The sequence below is a fragment of the Rhinopithecus bieti genome, unplaced genomic scaffold (assembly GCF_001698545.2).
Source record: "Rhinopithecus bieti isolate Rb0 unplaced genomic scaffold, ASM169854v2 scaffold_61117, whole genome shotgun sequence".
NCBI lineage: Eukaryota > Metazoa > Chordata > Mammalia > Primates > Cercopithecidae > Rhinopithecus > Rhinopithecus bieti.
The window spans coordinates 672,831-697,853 of record NW_016824934.1 but is presented as its reverse complement, the minus strand read 5'-3'; the positions used below and the strand labels follow the sequence as shown (position 1 = coordinate 697,853).

General features: G+C 39.5%; 2 protein-coding genes across 2 annotated transcripts in view; one reads left to right on the top strand and one right to left on the bottom strand.

Annotated features, from left to right (window-relative positions):
- The window catches only part of PLEKHH2 (pleckstrin homology, MyTH4 and FERM domain containing H2), a 134,501-nt gene that overhangs the window by 90,633 nt on the left and 18,845 nt on the right, over positions 1 to 25,023 (bottom strand). Inside the window, 1 exon segment of the mRNA XM_017862691.1 lies at positions 10,124 to 10,186. Coding sequence (XP_017718180.1) covers positions 10,124 to 10,186 — 63 coding nt within the window.
- C1GALT1C1L (C1GALT1 specific chaperone 1 like) lies at positions 11,011 to 12,310 on the top strand. Its single transcript, XM_017862738.1, has one exon. The coding sequence runs from the start codon at positions 11,142 to 11,144 to the stop codon at positions 12,087 to 12,089; it is 948 nt and encodes a 315-aa protein (XP_017718227.1). The 5' UTR covers positions 11,011 to 11,141; the 3' UTR covers positions 12,090 to 12,310.

The following is a 25,023-nucleotide window of genomic DNA, read 5'->3' as shown; positions in this document are numbered from 1 at the left end:
AGCATAAATTAATGTAATATATTAAGGTATTCACCTAATCAGATACTTGGGAATGAATCCTATATGTCAGTATTTTCCAAATATGCTCTTTGCTGCTTTTCTATCTCACAGGAGTACTCATAAGTAGAACTGGGTTGATTTGATCATATTGCTTTCAAAACTTGTGAACAACAACAATAAGGATACACTATGGCCAGGTGTGGTGGCTTATGCCAGTAATCCCAGCACTTTGGGAGGCTGAGGCTGGAGGATTGCTTGAGCTGATGAGTTTGAAACTACTCTGGGCAATATGGTGAGACACCGTCTCAACAACAACAAAAGAAAGGTTAAAAAAAAAATTAGCTGGGTGTGGTGGCACATGCCTGCAGTCCTAGCTACTCCAGAGGCTGAGGTGGGAGGATTGCTTGAGCACAGGAAACAGAAGTTGCAGTGAGCTGAGATCGCACCGTTGTACTCCAGCCTGGCTGACAGAGCAAGACCCGGTCTCAAAAGACAAACAAACAAAAAAAAAGATGTACTAGAACATTAAGTATAAAGATTACCAAGATTTATCTGGCAATAAAATATTTATCTGTGACTTTTTTTCTGCAGACAATTTAGTTAATTTTTACAGAAGTGAAGCCATTCATTGATAAACAAAGAGAAAAATGTACAAAGCTAAACTATAGAGTTGACCTGGTTTTATCTGAGTACTGCTTTTAGTGGCGAAACATTCCTTTTTGGTTAAGATAAATACAGTTGTTTGAGTCTTAGGACATGGTTCAATGAGAAAAGGCAAGCTGATTTAAGCAACATAAACATCAGATAGGCCACAGTCCCACGGAAATTGTTAAAGATAGCAAAGGATTGAGTTACTCTAAGTTATTAACACTTAGTCTTGTAAAGGCCAAAAAGGTGACATCATCAGTGCATGAGAATTCATCTGCTCTCTGTATTTCCTGTCAACCTTTAGATTATGACGTAATGTAAAGAAAAAAAAGTCCTTCTGAAGTGTAACAACATATGCACTAAATAAATTTAAAGTGTGACAAAAAGAAATGCCTACAGGTTTTGCTAACTTATGGAAACTCCGAGAGATTTGTAATTCTCTTTTTTTTTTTGGTGATGGGGGTAGCAGTATGTCTAAAATAACCAATCCTGGTGTCTTTTTGCTTAAAGATGTAGCACATAGAATTAAATAACTTTATACCCAACATCCTCAAAGAACAACTTCAAAGGAGAGAAGTCCTTCCTGTCAAATTTACCAAGACCAGTGGTTGGCCCGGATGACAAAAACCTCTGTGGTTTGCTTCCCTTGAATCGGGAACAAGGATCCTTTTTTAAAGAATCCTCACTGGATCTTGTAAGACCCAAGGAATTGGAGCAGAGCAGTGCTGGGGGTGGGACGTAGATAGTTGAAAATCACACATAAAAAATAACTTAATTTAGTTTAATTTTCAAAACAAACAAATTTGCCACGTATTATGAATTAAGAATTTTAAATTAAGGCAAAACAAAACCATCCTCAATTTCTTTCTCTTTTTCCCATAATACGGGCAGTTAAAGGAGAGAAAGGAAGGGAAGGGAAAGATAGGGAAGAACAGATAGAGAGACATATAGAGACAGCCAGGGTACAGAGGTAAAGAGAGATGCTACTAGGAAGGCCAAAGTCAGAAAACACAAGACAATGAAGGAAAAAGAAGGGAAGGGAAAGGAAGAGGAAAAGAAGGGAAGGGGAAAAGAAGGGAAGGGAAGGGGAGGGGAGGGAAGAGGAGGGGAGGGGAAGGGGATGTACTAGAACATTAAGTATAAGATTTATCTGGCAAATGTGTGACTTTTTTCCGCAGACAACTTCATTAATTGATACAGAAGTGATGCCATTCATTAATATACAAATAGAAAAATGTACAATGCTAAAGTATAGAGTTGAGCTGGTTTCAGCTGAGTACTATTTTTAGTGGTGAAAGTCAGAGAGGCAGACAAGCCCACAAATGTGTGCTGCAAGGTGCGTGACTGAACAGGAACATGCATATACGGCTCAGTACACCTCTGCAGAAAAAGACTAAGACATCTGGTATGCAGTGACAGAGAATGCTGCACTTCTTTCACAGAATTTAAGTAGGGTTTTATGATTTTACTGTTAATTATTGCCTTTGTAGACATGTAAGTGGGAATATCACTACTTGGTACTATCAGCCAAAGAGTATTAAAACACAAGCACAGCATAGATCCTCACATTACTAATCGTACTTCTACCACCACCACCATTTATTAAGGGCTGACTGCATGCCAGGCACTTTACTTAAATCAGAGTCAATTTTCATAATGGCTAAATAACACTTCTATGTGGCAGGAAATATTCCAAGTACTTTACTCATAGTAACTATTCAATTTTCCCAAAATCCTACGAGCTAGGTATTAGACACTACTACATTGTACAGACAGAAAGCTGAGGCCCAAGTTGAAAAGGTGATAAGAGATGGAGACAGACTTTGAACCCAGACAATTTGGCTCAAGTCTGTGTTCTTAATCACTGTGTTGCACACCTCTACACAATAAAGAGACTATGAGCTCTGCAAATATTAGCTCTTTTCCATAAGTGACACAACTGAGACTTGAAGAAACTAAAAAGCTTTTTCAGTCAACTAAGTGGGAGAGTTTAGATTTAAATTCAGCTAAAATTTTAAGTTTGTTCCCAAGGCAGAGAAACATGAATTCACCTTGATTTCTCTTTGGCTGTACAGACTTTACCTTGCCAAACAGGTTTCATATTCCTCTCCTGTCTTCATCCTTCCCCTTCAAAAAAGAAAAAAGAGGAGGAGGTGGAGGAGATCGAATGGGGGAGGAGAAGGAGGAAGAGGAGAAAAAAAATCAACAACAACAAAATTTTTAAAAGGCCAAGTTTGCAGCTCACGCCTGTAATTCCAACACTTTGGGAGGCTGAGACAGGAGGATCACTTGAGCCCAGGAGTTTGAGACCCGCCCTGGCAACACAATGAGGCCCCATCTCTACAAACAATTTAAAATTAGCTGGGTGTGGTGGCACACGACTGTAGTCCCAGCTACTTGGCAGGCTGAGGCAGGAGGATTGCTTGAGCCTGGGAAGTTAAGGCTACAACGAGCCATGGTCACACTACTGCATTTCAGCCTGGGCACATAGTGAGACCCTGTCACAAAAAAAAAGAAAAATTAAGTGCTTATTCCAAACTCTGGACTTTAATTCTATGTGTCTAGAACACCATTGTATGCTAATTGAAATAACTGTCTTCTAGGAATCCTGGAGAAGAGCTGGGTTGGAATCAACCTTGAAATGTGCCCTGCCCATAATTTTCTTGGCAATTTCTACAGTTGTCTTAGATTGGCTTTCCCTCATGTTATATCCTACATTTATCTTCTCCTATCTTGGTAAGACTTATTGGGCATTTCACAATAAGAAAACTTGTTTATTTTCTAGGCAGGGATCATTATTAGATGTCAAAAGAATTCTGATCAAGATAGATTCAAACTGTGGAAATGGCATCTTTTGTGTATTTAATGTTTAGCTCCCACTTATAAGTGAGAGCGTGTGGTATTTGGTTTTCAGTTCCTGCATTAATTCTCTTAGGGTAATGACCTCCAATTGCATCCATGTTGCTACAAAGGACATGATCTCATTCTTTTGTATGGCAAAATTGATGATATATAAAGTACAGAGCTTTTGTATGGCAGTGTAGTATTCTCTGGTGTATATATACCACATTTTCTTTATCTAACCCACCATTGATGGGCACCTTGGTTGATTCCATGTCTTTGCTATTGTGAATTGCACTGTGATAGACATAGAAGTGCATGTGTCTTTTTTGGTAAAATGATTTGCTTGTTTTCAGCTTAGGGCTGTTATGAATAAAGTTGCTTCACATGTCCATATACCTATATTTTGGTGGATACGTGTTCCTATTTTTCTTGGCATACACCTAGGAGTAGAATTGCTGGGTCACAGGCTGGCAAATGTTTACTTTAGCAGATGTTACCAAACAGCTTTCCAAAGTGGATAAATGTACGAAGTTGCATTACTACTGGAAGTGTATGAAAATTCCAGTTGTTCTGTCTCCTTGCCAACACTTCATTGTTGTTCTTTTAATTTTAGCCATTCTGGATAAGTTAGTGTTGAAAAGAATGCTAATTGAAAAGTCATGGAGAAACGTTAATGCATATCACTAAGTGAAAATGAAGCCAATCTGAAAAGGCTATATATTGTCTGATTCTAACTATATGACATTCTGGAAAAGGCAAAATGACTAAATCAGTAAAAAGATCAGTGGTTTCCCGGGACGTAAGAGGAGGGAAGGACTGAATAGGTAGAGCACAGGAGACATTAAGGGCAGTGAAACTGTCCTATATGATACTACCGAAGAGGATACACATCATAAAACATTTGTCAGAATCCACAGAACACAAAACAGCAAGAGTAAACACTAATGTAAACTATGGGCTTTGGGTGATAATGATGTGTCAGTGTTGGTTCATCAGTTGTAATAAATGTACCACTCTGGTGTTGGATGCTGATGGTGAAGAAAGCTTGAACGTGTGTTGGAGGGGAGAAGATATATGAAAGCTCTGTACTTTATATATCATCAATTTTGCTGTAAATCTAAAACTTCTCTAAATATTAAAGTCTATTTTTAAAAAAGCAATAACCTCCCTGATGAACTCATTGATTTAAACAAACTAATCAATGGCTACTAATACCACCAAAAAAAAAAAAAAGAGAGAGAGAGATAACTAGACATTATTATATACCTTCTGGCGGAAGTCAACAATATCACCCAAGAAGCAGTCTTGAAAAGAGAGAAAGAAAAAAGGTCAAAATTTTAGATCTAACTATATTTTACAGGAAATATAGGGGTAGAGGAGCTTGTTAAATCACATCATAGGTAGGCAATCGGCAAACTCCAGAATGTGGAAAGCTTTAGAGAACAAATTAACCCATACAAATAAATTGAAAGAAAAAAAAGAAGGAAAAAAGGGAAAATGATCCTATAGATGAAAAGAGTTTAAGAATCAAATGAAATGTGTCAATCTAGTTTAGATCCCAATTTGAACAAATCAACTATTAAAAACAAAAAAAAAGAGGGCCAGGCGAGGTGGCTCACACCTGTAACCCCAGCACTTTGGGAGGCCAAGGTGGGCAGATCACCTGAAATCAGGAGTTCAAGACCAGCCTGACCAACATAGAGAAACCCCATCTCTACTAAAAATACAAAATGAGCCAGGCGTGGTGGCGCATGCCTGTAATCCCAGCTACTCAGGAGGCTGAGGCAGGAGAATAGCTTGAACCTGGGAGGTTGCAGTGAGCCGAGATCGTGCCATTGCACTCCAGCCTAGGCAACAAGAGTGAAACTCCATCTCAAAAAGAAAAAACAAAAGGTATATAAATAAGAGAACTAAAAAGGGGTACTCAAACAAATACGTGTATGTTCTTAATAGCACTAGTCACAATAGTCAAAAGATGAAAAGGTAGAATAGGTAGGGCACGGGAAACATTGAGGGCAGTGACAGTTCATAAAAAGACAATGTCCATAAAAAGACAAATGTATAAACAAATTTTGTGTGTGTGTGTGTGTGTATGGAACATTATTCAGCCATAATGAGGAATAAAGCATGATACATGCTACAACATGGATGAATATCAAAAACATTCTGCTAAATGAAAGAAGCCAGACACAAAAGATCACTTAGTATATAAAAGATCACATAGTATATGAAATATCCAGAATAGGTAAATCCATAGCAACAGAAAGCAGATTGGTGGTTGCCAGGGGCTAGTGGGAGGGGAAAATGGGACTAAATGCTTAATGAATACAGTTTCCTTTTGAGATGAGTTTCCTTTCGACATTTTGGAACTAGATAGAGGTGATGATTGTACACAACACTGAATTGTTCATTTTAAAATGTTAATTTTGGCCGGGCACGGTGGCTCACGCCTGTAATCCCAGCACTTTGGGAGGTTGAGGTGGGTGGATCACAAGGTCAGTAGTTCGAGACCAGCCTGGCCAACATGGTGAAACCCCATCTCTCTAAAAATACAAAAAATTAGCCAGGCGTGGTGGTGGGCACCTGTAGTCCCAGCTACTCGGGAGGCTAAGGCAGGAGAATCACTTGAACTCAGAAGGCGGAGGTGGCAGCGAGCAGAGACCATACCACTGCACTCCAGCCCAGGCCACAGAGTGAGACACTGTCTCCAAAAAAAAGTTAATTTTATGTTATGTGAATTCCACTTTGATTAAAGAACAAAACACAGAAGCAATTATTAGCTATTTGGAAAAATTTGAATACTAACTAGATCTTTGATATACTGAAAAATTATCGGTAATTTTTTGGTGTAATGATGGCATTGTGGTTATGATTTTTAAGAGTGTTTGGTTTTAGATTAGTATAGTATATAATAGTGGATGAAATTATACCATGTCAGGGATTTGCTTCTAAATAGTCCAGTGTGAGGGGGGCAGGGGAAGTGGGTGGAGGTACAGATGAGCCATGACTTGACTAATTGCTGAAGTGGGTGATGGGGGTTCACTATACTATTTTCTCTACTCTTGTATGTGCTTGAAGTCTTGCCTAATAAAGTTATAAGATTTCCTTTTCAAGCATAATTAAGAAAATCAAAGATTAGGCTACATTGGGCTTATTTAGAAATCTATTAGGTACTTACTCTATAAAATTAAATCTTTCATGTATCTGCTGAATCTAAAATGAAAATTGAGGGTGATGGGGCCTGGTAGGGAGCAGGTCCATAGTGGGCTCTCCCACCCAAAACTGAATGGGGTGTCTGGGGCATCAGGGAGCTCCCTTGCTTGGCCCTCAGTGGCCTGATGGAGTAAGAGGATTTGGTTGAGTGCTTCAGATCTGATCACTATGGTAGGAGAACAAAAATGCATATTGTGTCACATTGTGTACAGCTCCAAAAAGGGCCACTAGTCATGAGTGTCAAATGTGCGGGGCCACAGAAGTGGGTCTTTCTGCATATGCAAATCACATTTCTGGCCAGCTGCACAAAGATAACGTTGATGCCCAGGAAAGAGAAGATGATGGAAAAGGAGAGGAAGAGGAAGAAGATTATTTTGACAAGGAACTCATTCAATTAATAAAACAAAGGAAAGAACAAAGTCGACAAGTAGCAGCCAAGAAGTAAATTCTGATGACAGGTGACCCTAATGGAGCTGAGAACACCAAATTCCTCACCAAGACAGAGAGAGTTACAGTCAGCCAGTGTGGCATCACCCTGGACCTCCACAGCAGGATTGGAATTGGGAAAAAGATGGCTTTAATAATACGTGGAGAAACAGCTTTCTGCATTCTTTGAGGAATAGTGGTGGACCAAAAGGATGTCCTGAGTGGCATTAGGGTGTTGCAGGAGGTTCCTCGACTTGGTTTCACAACCATAGTAATTCTGGAGTTGGTTGGCATTCAAATAGTGGAACAGTAGATTGGAATCACAATGGTACAGGAAGGAGTTCCAGTTAGCATTCTGAAGGAACAGGTGGCTTTTCCAGTTGACATATGAACAACAGTAACAGAAACTAGAAATCCAGTGTATGTAGTAAAAATAATTGCAACTAAAGTGGCCCTGGACACAAATTTCAACCAGGCGGAAACAGAAATTCTAATCGTCAAATGGAAGATGTGACTATGCTGTGAAACAAGAAATCTAGTAAGTCAAGCAAATACAATTAAGAGAGATATAATTGGCAGTGGCAAGAAAATGAGAAACTCGGTGTGGCTGCCACATACAGAGGTCCTTCCAAAGGATTTACAAGTGATAAATTTCCTTCAGAAGGCTTACTTGACTTCAATTTTGAGCAGCCAGAAAGCCAAACCACTAAACAAACAGATACTGCAACTTCCAAAATTAGTGGAAAGAATGGCAGTGCAGCAAGGGGGAAAGCCTCGTTGCCAGACTCCTTACCCCTCTAAAATAAAATTAAAAGAAAAAAGATTTGGTAGTACTCAAGTAGAAGGAAGGAAACATGACAAACTTAGAGGAAGCATAAGGAATTTCATATGCGCTTCTTAGGAAAAATAATTTTGTATTTAAGCCTTTTTTTCCTTTTTAGTTGATACAAAATAATTGTACATATTTGTGTGATAGAGTGATATTTCCATGTGTGTATACAATGTGTAATGATCAAATCAAGGTAATTAGTATGTCCAGCACCTCAAACATTTATTATTTATTTGTGTTGTGAACATTCAGAATCCTCTCTTCTGGCTTTATGAAAATATAGAAAGCTGGCTCTTTTAGCTTTTTGTAAACATGCAATAAATTATAGTTAACCATATTACTCTATAGTGCTGCAGAACACCAGAACTCACTGGAACTCATTGATTAAACTGAATATGACTGAGATCTTTTCATGAAATGAGAAGCTATGGATTTAGAATCATTAAACTTTAAGGCTGGGTGGGCCCGTCCAAACCCATCATTTTACTGCTCATTTTACTGCTGGCAAGGCCCAAAAAGGGTTATATGACTTATCAAAACATCTTTTAAAAATAATAAAAGCTGTCTGAGCAAGTGAGCTCACACCTGTAATCCCAACACTTTGGGACATTGAGGATCACTTGAAGCCAGGAGTTCAAGATCATCCTGGACAACATAGTGAGACCCTGTCATTACAAAATTTAAATATTTTTTTTTTTTTTTTCTGAGGCGGAGTCTCGATCCACCACTCGCCCACGCATGTCACCCAGCCTGGAGTGCAGTGCCAGATCTCAGCTCACTGCAAGCTCCGCCTCCCGGTTACGCCAATTCTCCTGCCTCAGCCTCCGGAGTAGCTGGACACATGCACCCGCCACCTCGCCCGGCTAGTTTCTTGATTTTTTTTAGTAGAGACTTCACGTGTTAGCCGCCAGGTGGTCTCGATCTCCTGACTGTGATCCGCCCGTCTCGGCCTACCCAAAGTGCTGGGATTAAGGCTGACCACGCGCCCGGCCTAAATTTTAATAAAAAAAAGGATATTTGAAAACCAAAGTATAAAATATAGGGGGCCCGGCATGCATACCTCACACCTTAATCCTAGCACTTTGGGAGGACCAAGGTGGGCGGATCACCTGAGGTCAGGATTGAGGCCATGCCTGGCCACAACCCCACTCTACTAACAATATAAAAATGCCGGAGTGGTGGTGTGCACCTGTAAATTCCAGTTATTCAGGAGATTGAAGGCAGGAGAATCCGCTTGAACCCGGAGCGAGTTGTCAGTGGAGCCAAGATTGCCTCCATCTGCACGTCAGCCTGGGGCCACAGAGCAAGGATCCCTCTCAAAAATAAAAAGAAAGAGGCCGGGCACAGTGGCCAAGCCTGTAATCCCAGCACTTTGGAGGCCCGGACGGGGCGGATCACGAGGTCAGGAGATCGAAGACCATCCCTGGCTTAACGACGGTGAAACCCCGTCCTCTACAAAAAATACAAAAACTAGCCGGGGTGTGGGTGGGTGCCTGTGAGTCCCAGCTACTCGGGAGGCTGAGGCAGGAGAATGGCGTAAACCCGGGAGGTGGAGCGTGCAGTGAGCTGAGATCTGGCCACTGCACTCCAGACCAGGCGACAGAGCAAGACTCCGTCTCAAAAAAAAATTTTAAACTTTTATTAAAATTTTGGGGTGTTTCCTCCCAGCCTTTTTTTTAACTCTTAGGTTTGACTTTTCCTAATATAACTCTAAGCATTTTCACATATTAATGCATATCCTTAGAAACATTTTAATGATTGTCTAATGGTTCATGGAGTTGATAATAGTTTACTTTTTCATTCTCCTATAATATGGCATTCATACGATTTCCAACTCTTTATGACTACAAATAAAGCTGCTACGAACATATTTATATAAAAAACTTAATTATAGTTAGTATTACCATAGCCATTATAGTTAGTATTACCATAAAAGTTTTCTCAGAATATAAAACTTCCTAATGGCAGCCTTTTTTTCCTTTGAAAATTTGTTAATGGACAAAATAGAGTTAGATTCTCCATTTCCTTTATGGATCAAGCTATGAACAGTCAAAATGATAAGATGTAGAGGCAGGCTGATGGTTGTCTTTCCATTATGAGCCAAACCATCTTTATGTGAGTAGTAGAGGCAGAAAAAACATTTAAACTAAAATTTTACTTTACCTGTTGAAAAGCTTTTTCTGCTTGACGTTCAGCATCAATAACTTGTCTCTCAAGCTGCTGCATCTGTAAAGTGAGAGAAAATATAAATACAAAATTTATTTTGAAAATAAGCCTTTCTGAAAAAGGCTTAAAAAAATCTCATAACAGCATCATCAGTTTGGATATTTTAAAGTAGTTCACTGGAGATGAGTTAAATACAGTTAGCACATTAAAGGCTCTTTGCATATTTAAAAGTTGATCAAAATGCCAGAGTTTTGGTACTTTTAATACAAGAACTATATATATACTTCAAGAGTATTCATCAATAAAATTTTCTTCAGTGGATTGTAAATTAAAAATTACTGATTAACACATACTAAGAACAAGAAAATAAATCTAAGAGGAAAGAAAGGCTTCAAATGTCCTATTTGACGGTTTGATGAAAGTCATAATGACATCAGGGAAGCGATGTGTTCTCGTAAACTCCGTGGGTGCTATGTTTCAATAAAAACTCTGGGTTGTTTTACACTCTTACAGATTGATGAGGAGAGTATAGAGGAGATTCTTTGATTAAACACACTGACACACAAATACTAAAACGAATATTATAAGAATTTTAAAAGCCTTAAGAAGGACCCGATGCTAATCAACATAGGGATGTGTTGTACCAGGGGCTGAATACACTAATCGTGAGGTAAAACTCAATTTTATTCTTTTTGGCTCAGTGCTGATGTCTGGCCCACTTCAGAGCCGTCTGTGACTCGATCTCTGCTCATTTTCAACATTATTGTTGGTTGGGAGGCCAGGCGCGCAGAACTCCCAGCACACCTCTCACTCGCAGCAGCCCGGACCCCACCCGCAGTGCCGGCCGCGTCCGGTTCCTGCCCCGCCCCCTTCTCTACGCCACCGAGAAGCGACCCTCCGCAGCTAGAGTGGCCCAACTGGGAGCGCGACCGCGAGCTCTGGAAGGCGCGGGACCCCCCAGGACCCGGTCCCAGGCTGCCTTTGACCCGGGCGCACTGTCCTCAACGCCTGGAAAATGGTTTCCGCTAGTGGGACAACATTTCTTAAGGGTATGTTGCTTGGGAGCATTTCTTGGGTTTTGATAACTATGTTTGGCCAAATTCACATTCGACACAGAGGTCAAACTCAAGACCACGAGCACCATCACCTTCGTCCACCTAACAGGAACAATTTCTTAAATACTTCAAAAGTGATACTCGTGGAACTCAGTAAAAGTATTCGTGTTTTCTGTATCATCTTTGGAGAATCCGAAGATAAGAGTTACTGGGCTGTACTGAAAGAAACCTGGACCAAACACTGTGACAAAGCAGAGCTCTACAATACTAAAAATGATAATTTGTTCAATATAGAAAGCAATGACAGGTGGGCACAGATGAGGACCACTTACAAATACGTCTTTGAAAAGTATGGTGACAACTACAACTGGTTCTTTCTTGCACTTCCCACTACGTTTGCTGTCATTGAAAATTTAAAGTACCTTTTGTTTACAAGGGATGCATCCCAACCCTTCTATCTGGGTCACACTGTTATATCTGGAGACCTCGAATACGTGACTGTGGAAGGAGGGATTGTCTTAAGTAGAGAGTCGATGAAAAGACTTAACAGACTTCTCGATAACTCTGAGACCTGTGCAGATCAAAGTGTGATTTGGAAGTTATCTGAAGATAAGCAACTGGCAATATGCCTGAAATATGCAGGAGTTCATGCAGAAAATGCAGAGGATTATGAAGGAAGAGATGTATTTAATACAAAACCAATCGCACAGCTTATTGAAGAGGCATTGTGGAATAACCCTCAGCAAGTAGTAGAAGGCTGCTGTTCAGATCTGGCTGTTACTTTTAATGGATTGACCCCCCAAAAGATGGAAGTAATGATGTATGGCCTGTACCGGCTCAGGGCATTTGGACACTATTTCAATGACACACTCGTTTTCTTGCCTCCAGTTGATTCAGAAAATGACTGAGGGCTGGAGAATAATAGACATGTGCTGTCCAAGATCACTTGAAATGTGGCTAGTCCAAATTCTGATACAGTGTAAGTGTAAAATACACACTTCATTCAATAATGCATATATTATTAGAAAATAGTATGAAGAGATAAAACATCTCATTAGTAATATTTTATATTGACACCACACTGAACTAATGTTTTGGGTATTTTGCATTAAATAAAATATACTATTAAAATTAATTTCACCTGCTTTTTAATTTTATTAATGTGCCTATTAGAATATTTTAAGTTACACATGTAGCTTACATATTTCTACTGGATAATAAAGGTGTAGAACATTTGTTGTCACCATGTATGGCCACGTATTTAACTGCCTGTCCACATGGCAACATTTTTTTTTTTTTGAAATGGAGTCTTGCTTTGTCACCCAGGCTGGAGTGCAGTGGCACAATTTCGGCTCACTGCAACCTCCGCCTCCCAGGTTCAAGTGATTCTCCTGTCTCAGCCTCCTGAGTAGCTGGGACTATAGGTACACACCACCATGCTGAGCTAATTTTTGTATTTTTAGTAGAGATGGCGTTTCACTATATTGGTCAGGCTGGTCTCGAACCCCTGACTTCAGGTGATCCACCCGCCTCAGCCTCCCAAAGTGCTGGGATTACAGGTGTGAGTCACCGCACCCAGCCCCATGGCAGCATTTTAAAAGGTAGTTTATTGCAGGGATCTAGATTCTGGAAGAAGTTTCAAATATTTGGATAGGTAAATAATATCGTGCAAGTGCATTCTCAGTACCTCATATTTAATTTCTGTGAAAATATTTCAAATGTTTAATGAGCAAGTATTGTGGTTTCAAAGCATTTTGTTGAATTACTTGTTTAGACTATGGCACTATATAGAAGCAACTGGACAAGTATTATGTCTTTTGGAAGTCTCTAGAATATTCCCTAAACCAAAAACCACCTAGCAAATACATGCCAATACCACATTCTTCCACCACTGGCAATATGCTGACAATTGTCACTTCTACAATATAACTATATTCTATTTTCAGGGAAATTTGGTTTTTCTGGAGCCTTAGCCTGGATTTTGAATATTGTCAGGATTGCCAGGAGAAACAGAAGAATGCACAAAATTTTGCTAGTGAAAAAAATAGTTTTCTTAAGAGGACTATGCAAATATCTTGTCTGATTTCTCCTTCTCAAATGTTTAGCTTCTAGTGATAAACAGGAAGGACAGAAGTCAGCTTGCTTCACTGTTACATAACTAATACAGGTCTTCCTACATAGTATTTAATATATTACAGATTATTGATGAAATGACAAAGTTCTCTGTCATGCCTAAAGTACCATGCATATATTAAGGACGGTATCATTATTTTTACCACTGCCAAATAACTTTTTTTCTGCTCCTATGGCACTGACTTCCTATCTTGTACTATCTTCCCAACTACATTGTAAGTTGCTTGAAGGCAGAATCCAGCTCAAAAGTTACTTGCTTTCTTAATGAAAAGGAGGTAATCCTTGAAATATTAATATAGGGAAAATTGGAAAGAATACTGAAATGAAAGGCAAGACCTAAATTGGAACCCAGATTCCAATACTTACTAGCTATGTGATGATGGGTACATTATTTAACTTACCTGAGTCTCTGCTCCCTACCTGTAAAATGATACAACACTTATTTCACAGCATTTACGTGAAGATTAAACAGAAAAGCATCCAACATAGTATCTAATACTTAATAGGTGTACAATGAATATTTACATAGAAATTTTTAAAGCAGCCTATTTCTACCATATATGTGTTATTTTTATGAATAATTTTAAGTTAGGAAACTCTACTATTTACCAATAGTTTGCCACTGGACTCTAAAATTCTTGTGTATAAAATGTGGATAATATAACCTGTTCTAACTACTTTACAGGATGTTGTAGGGATAGAAATAAGAAAATATATTCAAGCAATGTGAAAAGCTGGTGGTATCTCATTTATTTAAAAATATTATGGTAGCAGTTGTAGTGTTATAATTTGAATGATAAAACTAAAAGTCACAAATGTCCAAAAACAGGATTATGTAAATATATAAATAATGGTACATCCATACAGTTAGATACCATACAGTCATTACAAATTTACATGGATGGAGGAAATGATATATTTGGGACTAGTCTCAATATAACACAGGAGGAAAGAAGTAGGTCAGAGTGCAGATGAAACAGGATTGGCCCTGAGTTGACAACCATGAAAGCTGGGTGATGTGTACATGAGGGTCCATTATAACATTCTGCTTACTGTTGTATGTTTGAAAATCTCTCTAATAAAAAGTTTGAAATATATATGAAAAGATATAAATGACATTTTTAAAAATAAGTGTGAATTATATATAGAATGATATTATACATAAATGATATACTGAGGAGAAAGGGACTGCAAAGCAGTAATGAATGTTACAATCAAATTTTTGTTAAAAAATTTATGTGTGCCTGTTTTTAGGGAATTACATAAGCCAAGGACAAGGAGTTGTCTATCTCTAAGTGACAGGATTATGGATAAAGTAGTTTGTATCATACATGATGAGGCACCACAGGGAGTTTTATGGAGCTGAAAAAAGTAAGAGAATAATGGCAGGGAGGGAAAAAAAAAGGGTGTTAGAACCTTGCATTAGAAATAGTAGTCAATTGTCAATCAAAGGTAATTCTGCTCCCTTAGAGGGAATGAGTAGAAAATTAAGAGGAAGATTTTCAAATAACCTGTGAAATTAGAGAGGCTGTATATAAATGTACATAGAAAAAGGGTTCAAATGCTGAAGTGGAATCTAACTAGGTGACAACTGGTGATGATGCCACTGCTAATCAGGAGGTCATTAGTGACTTTTGTGATTCCAGCTGCACTGTGGAGAAGTGAGGGCATAAGCTGAAATGCAAGACTCTGAATGAATTAAAATCATTAGGAAGAGCAAATTAAACCTAAAGCCAACAGAAATTTAAAAACTAATAATAAAGATTACAGGAGAAATGAATAAAATTAAAACATAAAACAGAAAAATCAATAAAACCAAAAGCTGGTTCTTTAAAAATATCAATACAATTGATAACTCTAACCAGACTAATAAAGCAAAAAAGAAAACAGACACAAATTATCAATATCAATAATGTAAAGGAGACATCACCACAGACCCCACAGATGCTAATGAAATAACAATATTATGAAATACTTCATGCTCATAAATTGAATAAAATAGCAAAGCTCATTTAAGAAGAAATAAGTTAGCTTAATAGCCCAATGTCTATTAAATAAATCACACTTGTAGTTAAAAACTTTCCCACAAAGGAAACTCCAGGACTGGACGGTTTCACTTGTGAATTCTACCCAAAAATGTATGGAAGAATGAATAGAAACTCAACAAAAACTCTTCCAGAACATAAGAGAAGGGAATGCTTCCTAACACATTTTATAAGGCCAGTATTGCCAAAACCAGAAAAAGATTAGACTGATATCCTTGTGAATACAGATGCAAAAATCTTTAACAAAATATCAGCAAATCCAATCTAAACATACACAATAAAGATAATATGTCATGACTAAGTGGAGTTTATCCTAGGAATGCAAGGTTGTTTTAACATCTGAAAAATAAACCAATGTAGTTCATCATGTCAAGAGGCTAGAAAAGAAATATTTCAATAGACGAAGAAAAATCATCTGACAAAATTCAACATCCATTCACAATAAAAATCTCTTAACAAACTAAAAATATAAGGAATTTCTGATACCTAATAAAAGGTATCTACAAAAAACCCTATAACTAACATCATAGTTAATGGGAAAGACTGAATGCTTTCCCCCACAAGAATGTCGTTTTACCACTTTTACTCAAGGTTTTACTGCAGGTGCTAGCCAATGTAATAGCCAAGAAAGAAACATAAAAAGCGTATATACTGGAATGGAAGAAATAATTCAATATTTATTCACAGATGACATGACTATCTACACATAAAGTCCCAAATAATCTACAAAAGAACTAATAAATGAGTTTATTAAGGTCATAGGATACAAGGTCAATATACAAAAATCTGCTGTATTTCTATATAAGAGCCATAAACGGCCAGGCGTGGTGGCTCACGCCTGTGATCCCAGCACTTTGGGAGGCCGAGGTGGGTGGATCACCTAAGGTCAGTTCTAGACCAGCCTGGCCAACATGGTAAAGCCCTGTCTCTACTAAAAATACAAAAATTAGCTGGGCATGGTGGCAGATGCCTGTAATCCCAGCTACTCAGGGGCAGAGGCAGGAGAATCGCTTGAACCCGGGAGGCAGAAGTTGCAGTGAGCCAAGATCGTGCCATTGCACTCCAGCCTGGGGGACAAGAGTGACATTTCGTCTCAAAAAAAAAAAAAAAGGTTAAAAAAAATAAGAGCAATAAACAGTTGAAATTAGAAGTTAAACAACAGTAGCATTTACAAAAGTATCAAAACCATAAAATACTTAGGTATGAATGTAACAAAATAAGCACAATATTTGTATGCTGAAAACCACAATATACTGATTAGAAAAATTAAAGAAGAGCTAAATAAATGGAGAGTTAAACTATGAGTCAGAAGACTCGATATTATTGTCAGTTCTCTTCCAATTGACCTATAGATTCCACCCGGTCTTAATCAAAATCCTAGCAGGCCTTTCTGCACAAATTAAGAAGAATCTGAAATTGGCATAGAAATGCACAGGACCTAGAATAGCCTAAACAACTTAGAAAAAAAAATAGAATATTTATAATACCTGACATCAAGACTTATAAAATTGCAATAGTAGTCAAAAGAATGATATTTGGGTAAAAACAGACATCTTAGATGAATAGAACAAAATTGGGTTCAGAAATACACTTTAAAATATGCAATTTTTTTCCAATTTTTATTGGTTTACTCTATCTTCATTGTCAGATCATATAGCCATCACATACTACAATCTCCCTAGTTATGCTAGTTGTCTGAACCTCATTCTCTAAATTTCTTAGGGAGAACTCCTAGGAACAATATTTTCTGAGTTCTTTAACTGCTAATAGCTGCTTCCCATGCCCTTTATAGTTGAAAGCCAGTTCTGCTTAACACAAAAACCTTGGATCATATGTGCTTTCCTTGATATCTGAAACATGGTATTCCGTGTTCTCCTGGCATAAAGCATTACTATCAGTGTAACAACATAATTTTATTCTCCTAATGATATAAAGGTCATGTTTTATTTTGCCTAAATACCTAAAGAATGTTTTCTTTTTCTTTAACATTCAGTATCTTGATGAAAAATATGCCTTGAAGTAGGTCATTCTAGGTTAATCTTCTCAGCCACATGATCCCCTATTTCAATATGCAACATTTTGTTTTAAGTTTCTGTAAACTTTTCTTAAATTATACTGTTTGCATTTGTTTCATTCCCTTGTTTTGATTTTTTTCTTCAGGGGCTTCTTTTATCTGTATATTGTATCTTCTTTGCTTATCTTCAATACTAGTCATTGTTTCAAATCCTTTTTACCTTTCCTCATTTTGATGTTTAAAAGTTTCTGGGAGACTGAGACATGAGAATCACTCAAACCCAGGAAGTGGAGGTTGCAGTGAGCTGAGATCACACCACTGCACTCCAGCCTGGGCAACAGAGTGAGACTCCGTCTCAAAAAAAAAAAGAGTTTCTTCCTTTTCACCTTGATTTCTCATTAAAGCATTATGTGTTGAGTTTATCAATTATTTTGCTGACCCAGAAGTTCTACTTAAGAGAAATAAAGAATACAGCTAAATGGTAGAGGCCATTCACTAAAAACCATACACCTTATGTCATACTGTATGATGCTCTAAAATAGGCAAAACTAAAGGTCCAGAAACTATATCAGTGATTGCCAGGTCTTAGAGTTTGAGAAGAAGACAGACTATTAAGGCATAGGAGGGAAATTTCTGAGGTGATGGAAACAGTGTGTAATGTTGATTGTGGTAGTGGTTACGGAATCGTGTATATTTGGCAAAACTCTTTGAACTAAACACCCAAAAGGGTGACTTTTACATATGTCCTCAATTAACTTGACCAAAAAATTTTTTTAAAAAGTACGTTGCAGGCCAGGCACAGTGGCTTACACCTGTAATCCCAGCACTTTCAGAGGCCAAGGTGGGTGGATCACTTGAGGTCAGGAGTTCGAGACCAACCTGGCCAACAGGGTGAAACACTGTCTCTACTAAAAATACAAAAATTACCTGAGTGTGGTGGTGCGTGCCTGTAGTCCCAGCTACCTGGGAGGCTGAAGCAGAAGAATCACTTGAACCTGGGAGGCAGAGATTGCCAGTGAGCCCAGATCACGCCACTGCACTCCAATGCAGTGAGACTCTGTCTCAAAAAAACAAAAACAAAAAAAAGTACCTTGCAACCCCAAATTCCAACACATACAAAGAAAACTAAGAAATACAGATAACAGTATCAATGGTCAAAAGACCAATTTAGTCCGGTAAAATAAAAATGATAACACCATGTGAAAGACTTTAGATTTCTTATGTTTAGGAATGTCAAAGAGATGAAATGAGAATGACATCTATTTTTTAAAAGACAAGAATTGAAAAAAAGAAGAAAAACAGCAGGAAGGTGTTAAACAAGAACAAGCAGGCAGGAAAATAAACCAGTTTAAAGTCTTGGCCAGGCTTGGTGGCTCATGCCTGTAATCCCAGCATTTTGGGAGGCTGAAGCAGGTGGATGGCTTGAGCCCAGGAGTTCGAGACCAGCCTGGGCAACATGGCAAAAACATCAGTTCTACAAGAAAAAAAAAAACAAAACACAAAAATTAGCCAGGCATGGTGGCATGCACCTGTATTCCCAGCTACTCAGGAGACTGAGGTGGGAGGATCACTTCAGCCCAGGAGGTCAAGGCTGCAGTGAGATGAGATCAAGTCACTGCACTCAGGCCCAGGCAACAGAGTGAGACTCTGTTTCAAAAAAAAAAAAAAAGAAAAAAAAGTCTTGAAAATGTAGAAATGCACAGTCACTGAAAGAGAAAAAACTCAATAGATGGTTCAGTAGCCAGCTTCTAAATGGCTCTCAACGATCCTCACCTTCTGGTAATCACACCCATGTGTAGTTTCTTCCTTCACAACATAGGGCTGACCTTTGCAACCAACAGGATATTGTGGAAATGATGAAGTATGACTTCTGAGGGTAGGTCATAAAACGCACTGCATCTTCCACCTTGCATTCTCTTGGATGACTTGCTCTGAGGGAAGCCAGCCACCATGTTGTGAGAACCCTCAAGCAGTCCTGTGGAGACATCCATACACTTAGGGACTGAGGCTTCCTACCAACAGCCAATACCAATTTGCCAACAACCATTTTGGTGAGCCACTGAAAGTGAACCCTCCAGCTCCAGTCAAGCCTTCAGATTACTACATCCCAGACCAACATTTTAACTGCAGCCTCATCGAAGACATAAGCTAAGTCGCTCCCAAATTTCTAATCTGTAGAAACTGTGCAAGATAATAAATGTTTATAGTTGTTTTAAGTCATGAAATTTTAGGGTTGTTAATACAGCAATAGATAATATAGATGAAGTAAACTCTACTCTGAACCCAGTAGAAGAGAGAGCTCATAACATGAAAAATTGTACAAAGAATTCATGTATCATTTAATACGTATGAGCGTGAAAAATATAAATTACCAGATTTAAGAGATATGCAGAGACTTCAAAGTAATGGGAAGAAGCAGAAGAAAAAAAGTGAGCAAATAGGAATAGCACAATTATGCTGAAAGATAAAAGTACACTCCCTGTACAGTGCAGAATAATTGCCTAAGGCCTATATGTTTTATTTTAAAAAATGAAATGAAAGCTCAAGATAATAATACAAAGGAAGATGAAGAAATATTCAATGGGTAGTCGAATAATGTGAAGATCACTGTTCAGAAGACAGAAAATGATATTGTATCAACTTTAGCTTCTGCAAGGACAATTTATATTATATATGTATGTGTTATAATTTAAAGTGTAGGCACAATTGTAGACATGGAAGAAGGAGGGCAAAACTTAGTGTTTACCCTTAAAATTTTAAGACACACCTGTAATATAAATTATTATCTGCCCCACCCTACACCAGTCTGCCCAGTGTCTATCAATGCTGCAGATACTGGGAATACATTTAGAGGTCATCTTCTGCAGAGGTAGGTCCACCCTCTTGAAGTACAGACAGACCTGCCTGGTGCACTACATGTGAAACTTGAAAACAATTCAATTTCTCAATAGACAGAAACAAGTTTATGTTAGACAACCAGAAGGTGATCCAGTAACTCCTATCCCATGTGCTGTTTTTCCATGGGATGTCCTCCATCAAGAGATAGAGGATATTTCCCCTTCCCTTAACACTGGGCCACGCTGTGATGGGCTTTGGTTGTTAAGAGTGCTTTGTACCTTTTGAGACTGAGCCTGAAGAGATTTGCAGCTTCCACTTGCTCTTTCTTGGAGCCCTCAATCACCATGGAAAAAGATCTGGCTGCCTTAGGATCGGTTTAGCAGGGTGGCTAGGATAGTTTCCAGTAGTTTCACCACTCCCAGCTGAGGCATCAGATATGTGAGTGAAATCAAGGTGTGGCGGCGTGCGCCTGTAATCCCAACTTCTTGGAAACACCTGTAATCCCAACTACTTGGAAGGCTGAGACGGGAGGCCAGCAGACCTAGACATCCAAGTGAAATCATCTTGGATATCCAGACCCAGCTGTCCCAGCACCCGCAGTGAGTCCACCCTCCAGCTGATTTGCCAACTGAATGCAGTCACATGAGTGATCCCATTCCACGTCAAACAGAGTAAAAGAACCACCAACAGAATCACGAACAAGTAAAATGATTGTTAATTGAAGCCACTAAGGATTTTTTGTTTTGTTTTGTTTTGTTTTGTTTGTTTGTTTGTTTTTTGACACGGAGTTTCCCTCTTGTTGCTCAGGATAGAGTGCAGTGGCATGATCTCGGCTCACTGTAACCTCTGCCTCCTGGGCTCAAGCGATTCTCCTGCCTCAGCCTCCCAAGTAGCTGGGATTACAGGTACTTGCCACCATGCCTGGCTAATTCTTTGTATTTTTAGTAGAGACAGGGTTTCACCATGTTGGCCAGGCTGGTCTCAAACTCCTGACCTCAGGTGATCCACCTGCCTCAGCGTCCCGAAGTGCTGGGATTATGGGCGTGAGCTACCGCACGCAGCCCACTACAGTTTTCTTTAATGGACAAAAATTGTATATATTTATTGTGTACAACATGATGTTTTTAAATATGTATACATTGTGGAATGGCTAAATCAATAAAGCTGCTAAGTTTTGAAGTAGTTTTTTATGCAGCAATAGATAACCCCAAGGTTACCCTGTTATGTGTCGACCTGTAAAGATAATCCTCTATTCCTGTGATCATCTTATCTGGTCATCATTCCACTGGAAGCCACTCTCATTTTGACATGCAGCTTCTAGGAATATCTTCTCTTAGCTCTCAGTCCTTGGAAGTGAAATGGAGAAATTCAGTGTCTCAGCTTCAAGAAGTATACTCATAAAAAGTACAGAGCGGCCGGGCGCAGTGGCTCACGCCTATAATCCTAGCACTTTGGAAGGCCGAGGCGGGAGGATCACAAGATCAGGAGATCGATACCATCCTGGCTAACACGGTGAAACCCCATCTCTACTAAAAAACTACAAAAAATTCTCTGGGCGTGGTGGAGGGCGCCTGTAGTCCCAGCTACTCGCGAGGCTGAGGCAGGAGAATGGCCCCGGGAGGTGGAGCTTTCAGTGAGCGGAGATGGCGCCGCTGCACTCCAGCCTGGGCGACAGAGCGAGACTCCATCTNAGGAATATCTTCTCTTAGCTCTCAGTCCTTGGAAGTGAAATGGAGAAATTCAGTGTCTCAGCTTCAAGAAGTATACTCATAAAAAGTACAGAGCGGCCGGGCGCAGTGGCTCACGCCTATAATCCTAGCACTTTGGAAGGCCGAGGCGGGAGGATCACAAGATCAGGAGATCGATACCATCCTGGCTAACACGGTGAAACCCCATCTCTACTAAAAAACTACAAAAAATTCTCTGGGCGTGGTGGAGGGCGCCTGTAGTCCCAGCTACTCGCGAGGCTGAGGCAGGAGAATGGCCCCGGGAGGTGGAGCTTTCAGTGAGCGGAGATGGCGCCGCTGCACTCCAGCCTGGGCGACAGAGCGAGACTCCATCTCAAAAAAAAAAAAAAAAAGTACAGAGCTTTTCCTAACTTTCCATTCCACAAACTGTATAAACATATACCAAAAATAAATGTATTACACAGATTTGTTTTGAGGTTAAAAAAAAAAAAAGTCCATTTAAATCATTAAGATAGGCTGGGCACAGTGACTCATGCCCACAATCCCAGCACTTTGGGAGGCTGAGGTGGGCAGATCACTTGAGGTCAGGAGTTTGAGACCAGCCTGGCCAACATGGCAAAATTCCATCTCTACCAAAAATACAAAAATTAGCCGACATGGTGGCACACGCCTATAGTCCCAGCTACTCAGGAGGCTGAGGCATGAGAATCACTTGAACCCAGGAGGCAGGGGTTGCAGTGAGCCAGTATCATGCCACTGCACTCCAGCCTGGGCAATACAGCGAGACTCTATACCCCCTCCCCCAAAAAAACAAAAAAAATCACTAAGATACATTCCAGATTAAATAGATGATAACGTATTAATGGCACAATGATAAGTTAACCTTCAAAGAAAGGTTTTTTTGAACAAAGAATGTGTATTTTTTTCTTTTCATGAAAATGCATCTAATATTACAAATTAAAAGTCTGCTCCTGTTGCAGAGCTCAAGGAGTTGTTGAGGGCTGAATTACTCTCCAAGATGAAAAATCTCATTCAGTTGTAATAATCATCCTACTCCAAGTGTTATTTCCAACCCGTCCCCACACCACCCTAGGCTTTCAAAGTAGGTCGTTTTGTGGTAATGTTGGAAAAACCACTAGTTCTCTGTAGGACAAGGTGAGGCATCTGAAGTCTTTCTGGTTACCTGCCATTTTATGGTTTCTAATGGATTCACGTAGCATTTAGCATCTTCCATTGTCCATCAAAGATACATAATTACCTAAATTTCAAGAGTTTCCTGAAAGTTTAAATTGAAGGTGCTGGTTTGTGTTCTAGAAAATGCCTAGTTTCTAAAGTGTTATCTAAAGAAGAATCAATCCCAGCTGTTGTAAGGATTTCAGCAGTTCCTGGTTTTGACACCTTGCTCTCCACTGCTCTTGATTTCCTAACCTTTCCTTCACCAAATCCCCCACCACACTATCCTATACAGATTTGTTTTTAATCATCCCCAACATTTCCTTGCCGCATTCCAGTTTGAAGTTCTATTATAATGTTATAAAGTATTTGTGCGAGCCTTTTTTTTTTCCCCAGGCATCATATCATAGCACTGCAGCCCAGAACTTCTGGGTTCAGGCGATCCTCTTGCCTCAGCCTCCCGAGTAGATGGGGCTACAGGTGTGCACACCACACCTGGCTAATTTTGATCTCTCTATTTTAATTTTTTTGAGACAGAGCCTCACTCTGTTGCCCAGGCTGGAGTGCAGTGGCACGATCTTGGCTAGCTCACTGCAACCTCCATCTCCCAGGTTCAAGCAATTCCCCCACCTCAGCCTCCTGAGTAGCTGGGACTACTGGCGTGTGCCACTATACTTGACTAATTTTTGTATTTTTAGTAGAGAAGGGGTTTCGCCATGTTGTCCAGGCTAGTCTCGAACTCCTGACCTCAAGTGATCTGCCCACCTCAGCCTCCCAAAGTGCTGGGATTACAGGCGTCAGCTACCACGCCCAGACTATTTTTTAATTTTTTGGTAGAGATGGGGGTGGGGGGGTCTTACTATGTTGCCCAGGCTGGTCTTGAATTCTTGGCCTCAAGCAATCCTCCCACCTCGGCCTTCCAAAGCACTGGGATTATAGACATGAGCCACTGTGCCAGTCAATGCTGGCAATTAAAAAAAAAAAAAGTTAAAGAGACAAGAGTTTTAAGTGGTTACACTTAACAGAAATTCAGTGTATAACAGTCATCATCTGGCCGGGCGCGGTGGCTCACGCCTGTAATCACAGCATGTTGGGAGGCCAAGGCAGGTGGATCACTAGATAAGGAAATCGAGACTATCCTGGCTAAGACGGTGAAACCCTATCTCTACTAAAAATACAAAAAATTAGCCAGGCATGGTGGTGGGCACCTGTAGTCCCAGCTACTCGGGAGGCTGAGGCAGGCGAACGGTGTGAACCCGAGAGGCGGAGCTTGCAGTGAACCGAGATCACACCACTGCACTTCAGCCTGGGCAACACAGTGAAACTCAGTCTCAAAAAAAAAAATGTCATCATCTCTGTTAATTCCTAGACTGGTATAAATTTTGTTGCTATTCTAATTGCTGTTTTTATCTCTATTATGCTTTTTTAAAGTCAGTTGCTGTTGGCATAAAGAAATGTGGTTTGTTTTTGTTTTTTGTTTTGAGCATGCCAATCTTATATCCAGGAGGAAAAGCCGCAGTGAGATGAGATTGCGCGCCACTGCACTCCAACCTGGGCAAAAGCAAGACTCTGCCTCAAAGAAAAAAAAAAAGAAAAGAAAAGAAAAGTAAAAAGAAAAATAAATTCAATCTAGAGCTTCCAAAAATACCAGGAGGAAAGAAGGATGGAAACAGGGAGAGATAAAGAAAACTTGATCAACATGACATACAGAAAATAGAATGCATTTATTTTGATTTCAGATATATTTAAATATATTATTTCTGTAGTTGGATAAAGAAATCTGGCTACACACTATTTAAAAGAGCATAATTTTGCCAGGCATGGTAGCTCATGCCTATGATCTCAGCACTTTGCAAGGCCAAAGCAGGCAGACAGCTTGAGCTTACAAGTTCGAGACAAGTCTGACCAACATGGCAAATTCCCATCTCTACCAAAAACAAAAACAAAAAAC